We start from the raw sequence: 16,141 nt of genomic DNA, 5'->3' as shown, positions 1-16,141 counted from the left end.
ATCTCATGGTAAAGCCTGAGTGGTTACACTCTTCAGAGATAATGTGGCTCATGGCAATTAGCTTTTGGTCCCATATGTAATTCAAAGAACAGTCAAAAGCTAATACCGTATTTCTTCGATTGTAAGACGCCATCGATTGTAAGACGCACACTAATTTCAGTACCATCAACAGGAAAAAAACACCTAAGACACACCCGCAATTCTAAGATGCACCCCATTTTTAGAGATGTTTATATGGGGAAAAAAGTGTGTCTTGGAATCGAAGAAATAGGGTAACTATAACTATGTCAGAGATCCATACAACTTGGGGTTCCCCATGCAATTTCTACAGTTCAAAATTCAGGGCAAGGGGCTGAGATTCCGGCTGGACATCAGGAAAAACCTCCTGACTGTTAGAGCAGTACGGCAGTGGAACCAATTCCCTAAGGAGGTCATGGGCTCTCCCACACTAGACGCATTCAAGAGGCAGCTGGACAGCCATCTGTCAGGGATGCTTTAAAGTGGATTCCTGCAATGAGCAGGGGGTTGGACTCGATGGCCTTATAGGCCCCTTCCAACTCTACTATTCTATGATATATTATTCCTGGCATAAAACCTCCCAAGCAATCAAAGACAATGATTGTAGAAAAAGACCTTTAAAAATCTACACACAGAGATTTAGTCCAACCTTGAAATCTTCACTGGAACCCTTGCGCTACATGGGTCAAAGCCTATCAAACCCCAGAGTCAAGATGTAGGTTCAAGAGTAAATCCAGAATAAGCCCACCCATGCAGAGCTTTCAACAACCATAGGTCCCACTTTGATATCTCTGTGCTACATGGGTCCAGGCATAGAGAAGTCCAAGAGTCGGGATCAGTCCAAGCCAGCAGGCATTCTGGGCCTATCAATGTTGAAGATACATAATCCATAACAATACCTTCCATGGCAGGTTCTTATCAATTCAAAGTTCAAAGGAACAAGGGTCCAAATTGGATGGAGAGTCCACGTGAAGAGTTTTTTGAGTGGCTCAGATGGTACGAAGTCCCAAACAGAGAGGATTTGGAGCAACAAAGATGAGAATGATACTAGCTCCCAGCCTGGCATTTACTTAAAAGCAAAGGTGTGGCTGCAGTAACACACTTCCTCTGATGAGTTAATTGACAGGTGATCTAACCCATAAATAAAACCTATGTCAAACAGGGCATTTCTATTTTGCCTTCTTGGCTTGACACATCAACCTGTGTGACACGTCTTGACACATCTGTAAAGGAAACCACACTCAGCCAAACCGGCTGTCCACTGGATTTTGCACAGATCTTGGAATAAAGCACACAGCTCTCAAATTGAAAGGGTTAGGCCCAATCCTTTATTGAAATTGGAAGGGTAAGAGGCAAGCATCACATCAGATTAGCTACTAAAATTGATACAGCAATAACACCCTGAACCCCAATACCAGCAATATTAATACATTGTTACAGAATATACTTCCCCAGCCAGGTGTCCGTCAGCTCAGGCGCCAGGCCCCACGTTTGGTAGACTTTTTATGGCCACTCAGCTATTCTACTCCCCCCTCCCTCTGGATGGGCCATTTTTTCCCTTCACAGATGCAAATTGCCCCAAGGCCACTTCTCTCGCCTTGACAGAGCCAGGAGATGGCCTCACGCCCACGGCCAGGTGGAGAGATAAGTGGTACTTCTGTAATTCTATAACAGACAATAGACAATGAATAAAGATTCTTAAAAACAGCAATTCTTTGTACACTTAACCCCTTCCTTACAACATCAACCTGTGTGACACGTCTGAAAACCTTCAGTGGTTTCTCATGGAGAAGTTGTTAGCTGTGACATTCATGGTTGAGCACTATCATCTGGCTGGAAGAGACTCACTCCCCTCTGCTTTCCTCTGAAAAAAAATGAGAGAGATAAGCTCACATCTGTTCTGACATTTTACAGGCTGGTTAGGCCCTAACCACCTTCCTCTTGCTATTACAAGAATAACTAGGCACAGCAAATTTCTTAGGCCCCAGGCATCTCACTCCTGAACTGGGCTCCAAACCCTTCCGGACCATTTCTGATCAGATTCTGTCTATAAACTATAGGGCCCACTGCAGCACTGGAAGTGGGCCCTAGCAAAAGCCCATAAGCAGGACATGAGAGCAAGATTGATGCTTACTACATACGGATCATATACATCAAGTCAATTTGAGGCTTTAGGCCATGGTCCTGACGAATATTGCTGTCCCTAGTGCGGGAGTAGTGTTCTTTTCCCTGGGGGAAATGAGTGGGGTTACCCAGGGCACATGGAAAGAGGCCATGTGTTGCATGCCTGTATGACAGAACTTCCCATGTAGCAAGAGCCTTTTGCTACAGCTCCGCAGCCAATTCTCTTGTCAAAAACAAGGGGAAAGAATCTTGCAAGAGAAATGTGATGTCAGATGTACAATATTATAAGAAAAGATGTCTGGCTGCTCTGTGAGGAAGCGAAGTTTAAATATGGACTCCTGTGTATTGTTCGTACCAGGTTGGTACTATTATTCGTGTTTGATTTCTGTTGCTTTGTCTTCTCTATGTCTTGGTCTCCATCTTGTTTCTGAATGGGGTCGGGGGGCTGGGAGCAGCTGAGCAAGAACGTCATCACTGTTCATTGTGATTCCCAGTCTAAAGAACTCCTATCTTTAGCAACTACAATGTACAGCAACAGGCAAATTTAGGCACATCTGGTGAGAGCAAGGGACTTATGAAAGGTGAATCAGGTTTCAGTGATGGTTGCCTATATTTCCAATGGCCCCTCAAGTGACACACAAGTAAGATTAAGAGCTATTTGTTACCTAGTAGGTTGTAACTTTTATCAGTAAATAAAGACAGTGAAGAAACTAGTAGATGTACTGGTTTGGAGTTTCAGTGATCTCTTTCAGAACAATGGGGGAAAGCTATACGGTAACATTTTCTGCAAACAAAATTGTGTAGGTGATAAGGATGACTGTTGCAGGGAAATCCAGCTCTTTTTGGACTCGCTGGATTTCCCTGGTACTCCACGCTTAAGCCATGAACTTTTCCCTAAAATCCAGGAACATTCCTTGTTTGGTTGGGGTTTTCTTCCTGTAAATAGCAATTTGAGTAAATCACAGCCATGGTTTGTGCAAATTACATCCGAAATTTGCGCGAATTGCTATTTATGGGGGCTGGGATCTGCAAGCTGATGCAATTAAGTTTAGCCAGCTTGTGGGAAGATGAGCCAAAGTTTGGGGGTGGCAAGCTGCTGAAAGTTTCCCTAGTAGGTGATAATCTTTGCCATTGGGAACAGACTGTTTGAAACTACCATTTCAGCTAATATCAAAGTATTTGAGCAGCATCAATATTTAATTCCAAATACTTTTGAAAACATTCCTAATTGTTTTATAACAGGCTGCAGGAAAACTCAAATTGACGGTAATTGCTGTGTGCCAGATGCTTGCATGGATTGGAATGGCCCAGCATGTGGCTTTTGTGGCTTAGATGTCTGGATCATGATCATTAGAAGATTCCGCCAAATATTCGGTTTCTATTAATGAAATAATGACTGATAATCCCTGAGTTGATATCATTTGCAGCATGACTGGTGTATGTCAAGCATTCTGATGATCAAGCTATGAATGTGTTAGTTGCTTTATTTTATAGTTTTTTCAGTTGATGCTATAGTCATTCAGCTTTTTTGAAAACTTACTGGGCATTGCTTTGAGAAGATGCTTAACTCTCCCACTGAAATCAATGGAATTTAAGTTAATTACATCCAGTTTGACCATGCCAATCATTGTTATATTAGAATAGTGGAGTGATGTCAAAACTCTTTCAGCCTGAGAGCTAAATCCAGTATTGAAGAAGCTCTTGGGGGCTGCATTTCGGTGATGGGCCGGGCAAAAGGGCTGTTTACATGTATTCAAATTCCATAGGAACACATGTAAACAGAGTCTTACAACCATCTGAAAGAACAGATTCTCAAAGGGGGAGAGGGAAGGCTCAAAATACCTATCAAAAGGTTTAAAATTATTTGATTTAGATTCAGAGGTTCTCTTCTTCCAATGAAGGAGTCCTCCTCTAACAGAAGAAGAGAACCTTTGAGTCCAGCCTTTTCTCTTGAAAGCAAAGTTAGAAAAAAATGATAATGGGGATACAGAGTTTTGTTAAACATTTGCAGTTTCTTAGTTGCTAGTGCTTCCACACACTGCTTTCCATTCCATTCAGTTGTTCCACACATGGCATATCATTGAAATTTAACTTGCCAGTAAAATGACACTGGCAAATCATGTCGTCAATTAAAATTATGGAATTGTGTGTGTGTCTCTTTCAAAGAGACAAAATCTTTTCTCTTAAAAATGTTATGCCTTAATTGCCTGTTGTTGAGTTCATGCAGATTACCATTTTACTTCACATTCTGCCAAATATTTTAACGTACATCAGCAGTGGTTGTGTAGTAAAAAGTCTCCTCACTACTTGGTGGGCTGACGTTGATGCCAATGCTGATGTTCCTCCACAAATAAGGGAATCTAGTCTGGAGCATTTTGGGTGATTTCACATATTGTTGGTTGTATCCTTGTGCCAGAACCCCTCTTAGCACTGCCATCTCTTACAGGTAATGTAAGAGGCGACTTGCCACACTGTGAGGCAGTCCTATTTTTGTTGCTTGCAGCATACCTAAAATTGTACAAGATTGGAAAAGAGGTGCCAGCTGCACGATGAAGGGCTGGTTCACCAATATTTGGAAAATTGCACAGTTTCTTTTTATATTTCTTGTTTGAATAGTTGATTGTTACTGTATTTGTTGAGTATAAGCTCGTTGTACTGTGAACAATAAATAATATAATAATAATAATAATAATAATAATAATAATAATAATAATAATAATAATAATAAAAAAAAAAAATAGAATCACACCAGGATAGTGGTACGGGCTCACTGTTGGATAATGGAAAAGCTCAAGAAAGAGAGAGAGCAAAGCTTCCCTGCAATAATAAGGTGGTGGTTGTTTTTAATGTTTCTGTTAGACAAGAAGCTTTTGTCATCTGTGTATATTTGTGAAGAAAAATTAACAATTAACAATACAGTAGTTGCTTATGAGCTTTCCTGCATTGTGGGGATGTTCTATGTCGTTGAAGAATAGAAAGTAGATCTCCAGATGTTTGGGACTTCAACTCTCAGCATTCTTGATTATTGGCCATGCTGGCAGGGGCATCTGGGACTTGAAGTCAAAACATCTAGAGATCTACCTTCTGCTCATCCCTGCTCTGTACTGTTGGAAATTAGATGTCCTCCATCATAGACCATGTAAGATATCTTTCTTTAAAAAAAGTGACTGTACTGTTTGATCACCAGAAATATTAAATATGTTATTAGTTCAAAATGTTTATATTATAGACAGAAATTAACAAACAACTTACTGTCCTTTTTTCAAGGGTCCACCAGGACCTCAAGGGCCACCGGGCCCTCAAGGAGCTCCAGGACCGAAGGTTGGATTTTGTTCTATACTGTATACAGTGCCGAACTAGCACTACTGCTATTGGTTCATGTGTGAAGTTTTGGTTAATTACATGTCTCCATTTTGGGAATCAAAGGCTAGAGAGGGGTTACAGGTTTAAGGTTTCAAAAGTTACCAAGAAGCAGAAAATATGTGCCCAAGTCATTTGATTCTGGAATACTGGGACTATTTATACATATTTTTTTCTCACTATAAATTATTCAGTGGTATGGACTGGGTTATATAAGAACATCAGAAGAGCCCTGCTGGATCAGACCAAGCTCCTACCTAGTCCAGCATTATGTTCACACAGTGGCAACCAGCTGCCTGTGGGAAGCCCACAAGTAGGACATGAATGTGCCCTCCCACTTCTGTTCCCCAGCAACAGATACACATTGGCCTACTGCCCCCCAACACTGGAGGTAATAACCATCATGACTTTTAGCCATTGATAGCCTTGTCCTTCATGAATCTTCTTTTTTTTTATCAATTTACTTTTATTTTGCCAACAGCAGTTTGCTGCTAGAAGTCCCTTGTAACTGTGGTTTAAATCTAGGTATATCCTATCAGAAGACAGCAAAAGCCAGATATTCACACCTAGCAAATTCTGTCTCTTGTGCATGCTCTCTCTCTCTCTCTCTCTCTCTCTCTCTCACACACACACACACACACACACAGAGAGAGAGAGAGAGAGAGAGAGAGAGAGAGAGAGAGAGAGAGAGAATCCTTTTTTATTATTATTCCTTTGCATCTTCGCAGTTCACCCTTGTTCAGAATTCAGAGGTAGAACTTCATGTACATTTAGTTTCAATTATAAATGTTTTGAACATTTTAATAAGATGATCTGCTTGTACTAGTTAGGTAAGCATAGTGTATATCCCTCCCGTGGTACAATCTACTTCTAACTAACAATACAACCCTGTACATATCTACACTGAAATAAGTCCCACTGAATTCATTGGGACTTGCTGTACTTAGGATTGCAGCCTAAATAAATCTGTCACCTCACTTGGAATAGCCAAGCCTTTTTATGCATCATAAAATATTGATGATCACTGCAATTCGCAATATATAGTACTTTTGTGGAATTTTATTTTACTTGGCTGGATTTGGAATTTAATCATTGTTCTCATTTATTCATCTTTTTCTACTTTAGGGAGAGCTTGGATTGCCTGGTCCACCTGGAGTTGATGGAGAGAAGGTGTGTGTGTGTGTGGGGGTTGATATTCATATGTATAATAAATGGTATGGTTGAAAGTTTTTAATAGGCAGGTACTATGAGTAAGCTCCATTGAACTGAGTGGGACTTATGTCTGAGTAAATATGCATAAGCTTGCACTGTAGGTGAGCTTAGCAATTATTAAAGTGGCTGGAATGCATACAATCTTCAAAAACGAATATGGACCAATGAGTACGGTTGTATGTTTCCCTGTGCAGTTTTTCGATCTGCTCCCTTGCCTAACCTATATGGCATTTTGTATACATACATCGCTCATAGAAATGGACAAAGCACAACGTTTTTAAATGTTGCTGATTTGAATGGTCTGAATCGGAATCTCATTTTGTGAGGTTCACAAAACAGACTGCTCAAGCAATCAGAACTGATTCATAGAGAATTAAATTAGACAAGCAAGATAAAAGAAATTAAGAGTACAGTCCTGTCAGGATGCCTGTCAGACTCCAAACTTGGAGGCTGACAAGCATCCTGTGCAGAGCAAGAGGAGCACAGAGGCAATATTTGCTTCCATGTGCCCCCTTCTTCATTTTTGCTAGATGTGCTATTTTGCCCAACCAGCTGGGACACATCAGAGCATAAGGGAAAGAGGCTAGAGAATTCTTCATAAACTGTCCTTCCCAGTCTCCTCCACTCACACACTTTCCCTGCTCTCCAAGGTTGCTTTTGCACTTCTCTGCATGTTGACTGTGATGGGGAGGAGGGAGGAGAGCTTGGACTCCTGGGTTTGAGATCAGAGTGCGGAGTCTGACCTCAGATCCAGGAATCTGAAAAATCCTATGCCCCCACCCCTATGCCATCTAGGGGGCATAGGATTGCTCCGTCCATCACTTAGGGGGATAGAATTAGAAATCTGAGTATAAGACAAAGGGCCTGTTCGGGCAACACGCTAAGCCACAGTTCACACAACACGCTAAGCCATAATATTTAGCTCAAAATGCTTAGCCACCGTGGCTTAGCATGTCGTCTGAACATGGTCAAAATAGTCTAGTATGAAAAGTATTCATCGATGTCCAAAAGAAACATGTGTTGAGTTCATAGCAGGTTTTGAGTTCATGGCCTTGCTTTTTAAACTTGCTGAGTTAAAAAGCAGTGCAGAAGACACGGGATCTGCTCAAAAGGAAGGTGACCACAAAACCTGGCTGTCTGGCTCTCATTAGATGACCATGAGGAAATACCACCAAGCACTACACAAAAAACAATTGCAAACTCTAGATCCTCTATCCTCTCCGCTAATGGAAACTCTCATCGAGGGGAGGAGTTTTGGAGCAATTGCAGAAAGGGGCTTGGATAGGCTTATAGGAATAAAACAGGAGTCCTATGCAGGCATTCAGCCTGCACACACAAGGGTTGAAGGTGTGTGGGGGCAAAGGTGTGCACACAAGCCCCGCCTCCAACATCCCCACACATTTGGCTTCTCTGCTGATCTTTGTGCAATGAGCATGAAGGTCTGCAAACACTTTGTAAGATTCAGTTGAATGTGCTTATAAGCTCTTTCCGGACCTTAGCAACAAATTCTTGTCTGGAACATTGCAGAGAAGTGGAGACCAACTTTTCCCACAGCAGTTGATGCATTACAATTTACTTTTCCCCCATCATCCAGCAGAGCAAAGAGAGAATGCACTGATAGTATGACATGATCTGAGTCTTTATTAAACATCCTTCCAAACATGCTTCGTCAAATTATTGTTGTCAAATTTAAAATAAATATTGAATATTGTTGTGTGCAGGATGGATGTTTGCATGTCAGAATGTTTAGTAAACATTCCTGTGCCCTGAAAAGTTACATTGCTCCATTCACCTGGTCTGTGAAATTCTATTTCACTTCATAATTGGCATTCAATTGTATGCAGCTCTTCTTTCTTATACAAACAAAATGTAATACATTGTCAGAGAGCAGCACTGAAAAAAATGAAAAGTTTCATCTTAAGAAACTCTTATTCTTCAATTGCAGGGCCCTAAAGGATCAAAAGGAGATCAAGGAAGCTCTGGGCTAGTAGGTCAGAAAGGAGAAGTTGGAGAAGTTGGCAAGACTGGTCCACCAGTACGTCTGTTTTTTGTATCATTCATTAAATACTGTTTTCAACAGATACATGCTATAGGTGAAGTATACTCCACCCCACCCAAAAAGGCATGGAGGGTGGGTGGGTGTTAGGGAAAGATGGTGTCTACTGTATCTGCTGTAGCCCCTGTTTAAATGGCCAGATCCTGCCCCAGCACCTTCTGATAACCTGAGGAGCAGGGAGATTCCTGAACGTATTCCTAAAGTTGCTTGGCAAACAAAGTGGCAGAGCGTTTTCTAGCCTCCTAAATGCAGCCTCCTCATTGAAGCTGTCTGAGAGAGTCATGCAATTGAAAGAGAGCAATGGCTCCTGATGAGAAGCTGATTGGCTGAAACTTGGAATGGCCCCCCTTCCTTTGTTCTCCTTGCCCAGTCACAGTGGCATCAGCTGCTGCTGTTCTGCGCGTCTGCACACAAGCAGAGATTTGTATCCAGCCAGTGTCTTTTCTTCTGGCTCTCTTTGGGGCACGCCAAATTTTTGCACATCAATTATTCAGCTCACCACTGGACAAACATCACCTTAAAAGTTAGGGGGTTGTTTCTCTTTGTTTCAAGAACTTGTGACTTCTGTTGGCAAAGCGGCAGAAGTTTTGAGCATATAAGACCCACTCTTGACCAATTGCATTGGCTGCCTGTATGTTTCCGAGCCCGATTCAAGGTGCTGGTTTTAACATATAAAGCCTTACACGGCTTGGGACGACAATACCTGATGGAACGCCTTTCCCGACTTGAACCTACCTGAACACTAGGTTCATCATCTAAGGTCCTCCTCCGGGTGCCTACTCCTAGGGAAGCTCGGAGGATGGCAACAAGAGAGAGGGCATTCTCTGTGGTGGTCCCCCCAACTGTGGAACAATCTCCCTGATGAGGCCCGCCTGGTGCCGACATTGTCATTTTTTTGACGCCAGGCCAAGACTTTTCTCCCAGACATTTAGCAATATGTAATGAGCCTGGGTCTGTTTTTTGGCTCATCATTTTTAAAGTTGTTATAGTGGTTTTAAATGCTTGTGTATATTTCATGTTTTTGTGGGTTTTAATTTTTGTATATTGTTTTTAAGTGTTTTTATCTTATGTGAACTGCCCAGAGAGCTTCTGCTATGGGGCGGTATACAAATGCAATTAATAATAATAATAATAATAATAATAATAATAATAATAATACTTTTATTGTTGCAAATCTGCATCTTCAGTGCTTTAAATTTACACCACATTTGGTCCTAGTAAGTGTCCTAAAATGGCATCCTCACCACAAGGAAGATGGCTGATTGCGTTGGGTGTGGGGCCGGGTTGATAGGTTCAGTTGCGAGTTGAGCAGCTACATCTCAATGTACCTATTACTGAAACTCTTGCCCATGTCTATAATGAATAGAGATTATTTTTATGGAAGAGCTTTCCAGTACCTCAACCAGTATATTTTGTGGGCTGGTAATGTTTTCCAGTAGGTGACATTAGCTAATCATTAACTTCAGTTTATAGAAACCTTTTCAAGGGAAACTTCTGCCTGTCTGTGTGTACAATATTGCCTTGTTCCCCCTTTCCATTAGGTCTTAGGCTAATTTCTCTTAACAGTCTACCTCAATTTCAAAGAGGAGTTTGGAAGACGTGAAGAGTAGTTCCTCAGTTGGAGTGGCAGAAATGGATATGTGTGTGCTCATGCTTCTGGATCTGATGATGACATAAAAGAATGCTGGTAATTAAAAGTGTGTCTCCTTTTTTGTTTGTTAAATTGTAGGGTCCTAAAGGATTGAAAGGAGACCAAGGAAGCCCTGGAATAATGGGTCCGAAAGGCGAGATCGGAGAAATGGGCTTGTCTGGTCCACCGGTAGGTCTGTCTTCAAGATGGTTTTGGGAGTAGAAAGTTGTTTATGTCAGGGCCGCTACTCATTACTCCATGCTACAAAACATTGATTTCCACAGCTTAACACATTGGAAACTTTTGAACTGTGGCTGAGGGAGCCATTCTATGACAGCAGGAGCTTCCCTTACAGCAGGGGTAAGCAGCTAAGGGGCCGTCCAGATGTGGAGGACACCGGCTTGCCTACCCCTGCTTTAAGGTAACTAAGACTAGGAAAAGGGACATGGATATGGGAGAAATCAAAAGGGAGGGACAAAATTGATGTGGTCCCTTAATATAATTAAGGTGCATAGGGAAGAGTTCTATGAAAGCAAAACAAAAATTCCCACAAAAGATAATGGGATGCCACATTATCCCACAGCACTGGAAATCATTGCAAGGAATGTTGGGACATAGTGACTGTGGACTGGCATTCTTCTGCTCCATCTAGACTAATTCAGGATGCAGCTCAGGGCTTTCATAGCAATTGTTCATCACTCCTTAGAAAGCTCCATCTCTCATTTGGGAACCACTGATGGTAGATATTTAAGGACACCATGTGACATTATTGTGAAAAGAGGGGACTATTTTAATAGACTCAGCCCTGAAGCTCACTGGGTGGCTTTGAGCCAACCACTGACTTCTATGAGAATAAAATGGAAAGGATGAGGACCATGTAAGCCACCTTGTGTTCCTTGCAAGAAGGAAAAGGCGGGATCTAAATGTAAAAATAAAATGAATAAAATAACTTGTAGAAATGTGACTACCTTAACTTGTAGGTAGTAATTGGGTACATACATGGCTGCATGCATGAAACGGTTCAATTCATAAGAAAACAAGCATAGGCCAGGTCTTCCGCCTTATTCACACATACCACTAGCAGGTTAGGAACCAGTTTCCTGTAAGGAGACTCCACACAGCTATGGTATGTATCTGAAGACTAGAGTCAAACACAAAAGGCTAATTGTATGAATCCTTCCTGTGATTTATTTATTTTATTTTATTTATTACATTTTTATACCGCCCAATAGCCGAAGCTCTCTTGGGCGGTATGAAATAATTGGGCGTGAGTGATGATTGGCCTGTCTCTCACATGGTTTTCAGAAAAATATGCCTCAGCATGAGAACTGGCTGTGGAGAAGTGACTCTTATGCTGATAGCAATATATTTAAACAGGACTCTGCAAGAAAGTGTCTAGTAATAGGTTCATCATATGCAGCCGTTAAGAGTGCTGGGAGTTGTCACAGCACAGCTCAGTTATGGGTGGGTGGGATTTGCCTTCCATATCTTTGCAGCTGGCAGTCTTGCAAGGAAATTTCCCACCAAAAATTACAGTAGTTAGCTTAAATAAAGCATCCAGAATAAGCAAGGAGAATGAAATTTTCTTTATGTAGAAATACGTCCTTCAGAAACCCGACTCTTTTCTTTCTTTTTGTTATTTAGGGGATTGATGGACCAAAAGGAGAACCTGGTAAACCCTGTGAGCAAGACCTTGTAAGTTCTCAATAACTGACTATATCCTTGTCAAATGTCATGTTACTACGAAAATGTGTCAGAGTGTGCAGAGAGTGGAGTTACATAGTCAACTTTTTTTTATGAATTGGGACTTTGCTTTCATTAATGGCATCCCATGCTACAGCTTGCTGAATTTTGCAACAGAATTAATACATGTTGTGACACTGTAGTTCTGTGAAGCCTTCATTTCTAAGAACCTATTCACATCTCAAGCCAAAATGTATATGCATATGACCTTACTTGTAAATTCATTTAAGATCACAACCTAAGGGCTACTTCATATGATTTTTCTACAGGAAAGAGAATTTCTCCACTATAAAATGTATGAAATTCTATGTGGTTTTTCACATGTTGTGATCATTCATGTCTGCTGTTTCCTGCATGTACAGTCTGTGTGTTTACCCATACTAATCACGGTTTTCCAGTACATGTGTACAAAACAAACTATATGTCATAGGATTGTTAGATGTGATGGCCGGGTCCAGGTTTTGTTTGTGTTCCTGAATGTAAGTGCTTTCCCTGTAGAAAAATAATCGCAACCCTGACAAAAGTGAAAAGGTCAAAAGGGCAGCACCAAAAATGGCCAAGAAAGTGGAGAAGTCAACTTCAAACTAGTGTTTGATGGATAATTTATTCATGAAAGTGCATTTTTATAAATCTCTGATGCATTTTTATAAAATCTCTTTCTCGGGAAATAGTTAAATGTTCTTGCATTTCAAAAATTTTATTTCTTTTGAATTCTAGTTATCACAGGGTGTTTCTTCTTTACCAAGAGTCTAGACATTTTATTTTATCTCTTTTATAGGAAAATTATATACTTATTCATTTTACTGTACTTATTTATGATCAAATGAAATGCCATATTTTCCTTTATCTAAGGAGCATTTTTATTCACCAATAATTACAGTGTACTTTTCATTTTGAAGTTGTTCTCTTTCATCACCATACAATACAGTCTGTGTTATCTCAAGTCACTTTACTATGTAACCAAATCCATAGGTGCAGACCATACCTGAACCAGGACCTCCTGGCTTACCAGGTCCCCCAGGCCCTGTGGTAAGTGTTACGAGAACTATTTTCATAGTCCAAACAAGCTGCGATATTTATTGAGCTATGCTCCATGTGGTTCTGTCCATCTTTGGGTTCAAACCATTAACCTTTCATGATCATTGCACAAGTTTAAAATACTTAAAGAAATCACTGTGCTGGTACAATAAATCCAAGTCAGTAGTTCAATAAATGAGAATGTTATCAAGTTTGCATCTCTTGTACTATTAGAGCTACATGGAATAACATCCTAAAGCTGGGGTGGACAGATGGTAGATCTCCAGATGTTTTGGACTTCAACTCCCAGAAGACCCTGCCAGAGGTGGCCAAGGGTCAGGAATGCTGGGAGTTGAAGTCCAAAACATCTGGAGATCTACTTTCTGCCTGCCCCTAAACTAAAGAATAATGAGCCAAAACATCGTAATATGCATTTCTGTGTGGCTATGAAAGCAACTCCTTGAATGAAGAAAAATGTTTTTGATAGAATGTACTAAAGGCCCATAATAGATATTTGTGCTGGGAAAACTGTATGTCCAGAGCTGCTAAGCTACAAGCGGTTCAGTAACCTTGATTCCCAATATGCTCAGCAAGAGCTTTTCTGCTGACTAGTTGTTTGAAAGGAGGGTTAACCCTACTGAATATATTTAGGATAGATCCAGTCAAAATGTTTCCATTGATATTAGATTTGATCGCTGATGGCAAACCCATGCCAAAGTACTGGCTTGCAGAACTTAATTTGACTACAAGAGCAGGCTGTAATTAAGTCAGCACATATATGGGGAGAGGAAAACTTGAGATCCATTTTTGAATACAAAGTGAATAATATACAAGGTTTAAATAAGATAAGAAATGTTAAGATTGAAACATGTTAACTGATTGAATACAGCAGGGGTGGGCAGCTTGTGTCCCTCCATATGTCTTAGCCTACAACTCCCATCATCTCTCACCCTCATTCACTATGCTGGCTAGGAATGTTGGGAGTTGGTCCAAACGTCTGGAGAGCCACAAGTTGCCCAACCCTAGAATTATTTGACCAATCAGAAGCTATTTTTTGTTTTTGTTTGTTCTTTCCTAACCTTCGTAGTTAGGGGGATACAAACAAATGTATTCTGCTTTGAGAGGAATTATTTGAAGTTTGATGCATGTATATGCCAGTTCAACTTTGTGAATCAGTTAGAATTCATGAGATTCATAAAGTTCTTGGACTGTGCATTAGGTTACTTGAAACCTTCTTTTAAAAATTAACCATTGTTGTCTTTAGGGTCCTCAAGGAATACAAGGACATAAAGTAAGTCCCTAATGTGTACATGCCATTTATTATTTCAAACCTAGTCTACTAAATATGCACGTTGATGGCAAGACATAATAATATGTGGTGCTATCTTACTTCTCAGTGAGTACAATTTAATCATTCTATTTATTTATACTGTTGCCAGAGGAGGCCCACTTGAGCCTGGTCTCTTGAGGGTGGTAGGGAATGTAAACCTTTCCTTATCTCACTTCATATTGCAATGTTAAGGGATTAGATCCAGGTTCTGCGTTCCGTGGACAGAAAGTTTCATCTCATAGAAGGTGCCTTGACCCTTCCCTGCTTCACCACAGCTCACCCAGGGGCCCCCAACCCTCAACAGTGTGGCATTTTCAGGGAATTGAATGAGCTGCTATGTGAAAGAGGGGGCAGGGAGGTCCACTTCTGCCAGTCCAGCTGCACATGCCTAGATCTGGATCCAGTCCAAGGCAGACATCTCTTAAGATCTCCATTAGCGTTTCAATGAGATTTGACATCATTTTCTCTTGTAATTATGAGTCATTTTAAAATATTTTTTTATAGGGAGTTATGTTATTTGACCGTTTTTATATGTTATACAAAACGCTACTTCAAATCCTTTTATAGGAAGTAACACTAGGAACTTGCTGAGATATTTTCCCCTCCCTCTGCTCCAGCTCTTCCACAATTCTGTGCCTTTGCCATATCAGTCACACTCCCTTCTCATTGGTGGGGTTCACATGATCATCGGGGCAAACTACACAGTATGCATTGTTTCCCTGCCTTCACGTGTGCTGCTTGTGCACCTGACATTTTCTTAATTCCCCACACTGCATCGCAGGTTGCTATGTTGCCTGAACCTGGCGCTTGGCAGGGATGACTTCTAACCTATTCCACAGCCTCTACTATAAGCCATGGATTGTTGGGTGGGTTAGAAGGTGCCGTGCCATGAGCTATGTTTTGACAACATGGCACCCCACAATGCGGTCTGGGTAATTAAGCAAATGCCGGGTGTGTGAGCAGCACACATGGGGGGTGGGGGGAGAGCAATGGAACTACCTAGTTTCTCCCGTTGGTTGTGGGAACCCAGCCACTTTCTGCCACGAACCCTCCCCTAGTGTTTCCATTTACATATGCTGTGTTTGCATCAAGACCCAGTTCATAGTGCTGATCTCAATAGACCAAAGTAGACATGATGGGAACAATCATATTTGTTCTTCATGTACCTACCCTATTCCCATTTAAAGCAGGGGAAAGGGTGGGGCGGAGATGGTAATTTTTTTATGACAGATGATGCACATGAATGAGAGGAGATGAAAGACCCTGTACCCATTATTTCAAGTGACAGAGTGCAACAGTATATTGCTTGGGGGTTGTTCCACTCCCCTCACCCAAACTGTTTTTTAGACACACACACACACTTTAGACTTGAACAAGCAGATACAAGAATGAACAAATGTAGCTCCACTAATAATCCACATCCCCTCTTCTGTCTGAATAGAATGTTGCCATCCTTCCCTTACTGAAACATAATCTAGATTTCTGAGGGAAGAAATGCAGTTGGGGTGGAAAGGGTTCATATCTTTTAAAGAACATTTTTAATAATGAAAAATACAGGCTTTTAAATGTAGACCATTCACTTCAACTAAGTTGAGCACAACAGCCTCCTAGCTCTGTGCCTTATTGTTTTCAGGTTGTTGGCCTCTAAGAT

The 16,141-nt window shown here is 41.0% G+C and overlaps 1 protein-coding gene across 1 annotated transcript in view; it reads left to right on the top strand.

The window, feature by feature from the left end:
* Positions 1 to 16,141, top strand: part of COL23A1 (collagen type XXIII alpha 1 chain) — a 64,673-nt gene that overhangs the window by 30,549 nt on the left and 17,983 nt on the right. The window contains exons 23-30 of the mRNA XM_063120804.1: positions 3,385 to 3,408; positions 5,410 to 5,463; positions 6,628 to 6,672; positions 8,660 to 8,749; positions 10,500 to 10,589; positions 12,045 to 12,095; positions 13,116 to 13,172; positions 14,425 to 14,451. Of these exons, the coding sequence (XP_062976874.1) occupies positions 3,385 to 3,408; positions 5,410 to 5,463; positions 6,628 to 6,672; positions 8,660 to 8,749; positions 10,500 to 10,589; positions 12,045 to 12,095; positions 13,116 to 13,172; positions 14,425 to 14,451 (438 nt within the window). The remainder of the gene's footprint in view (positions 1 to 3,384; positions 3,409 to 5,409; positions 5,464 to 6,627; positions 6,673 to 8,659; positions 8,750 to 10,499; positions 10,590 to 12,044; positions 12,096 to 13,115; positions 13,173 to 14,424; positions 14,452 to 16,141) is intronic.

Source organism: Elgaria multicarinata, chromosome 3, assembly GCF_023053635.1.
Source record: "Elgaria multicarinata webbii isolate HBS135686 ecotype San Diego chromosome 3, rElgMul1.1.pri, whole genome shotgun sequence".
Lineage (NCBI taxonomy): Eukaryota > Metazoa > Chordata > Lepidosauria > Squamata > Anguidae > Elgaria > Elgaria multicarinata.
The sequence above is the reverse complement of the archived record's forward strand: the minus strand, read 5'-3'. Positions and strand labels throughout refer to the sequence as shown.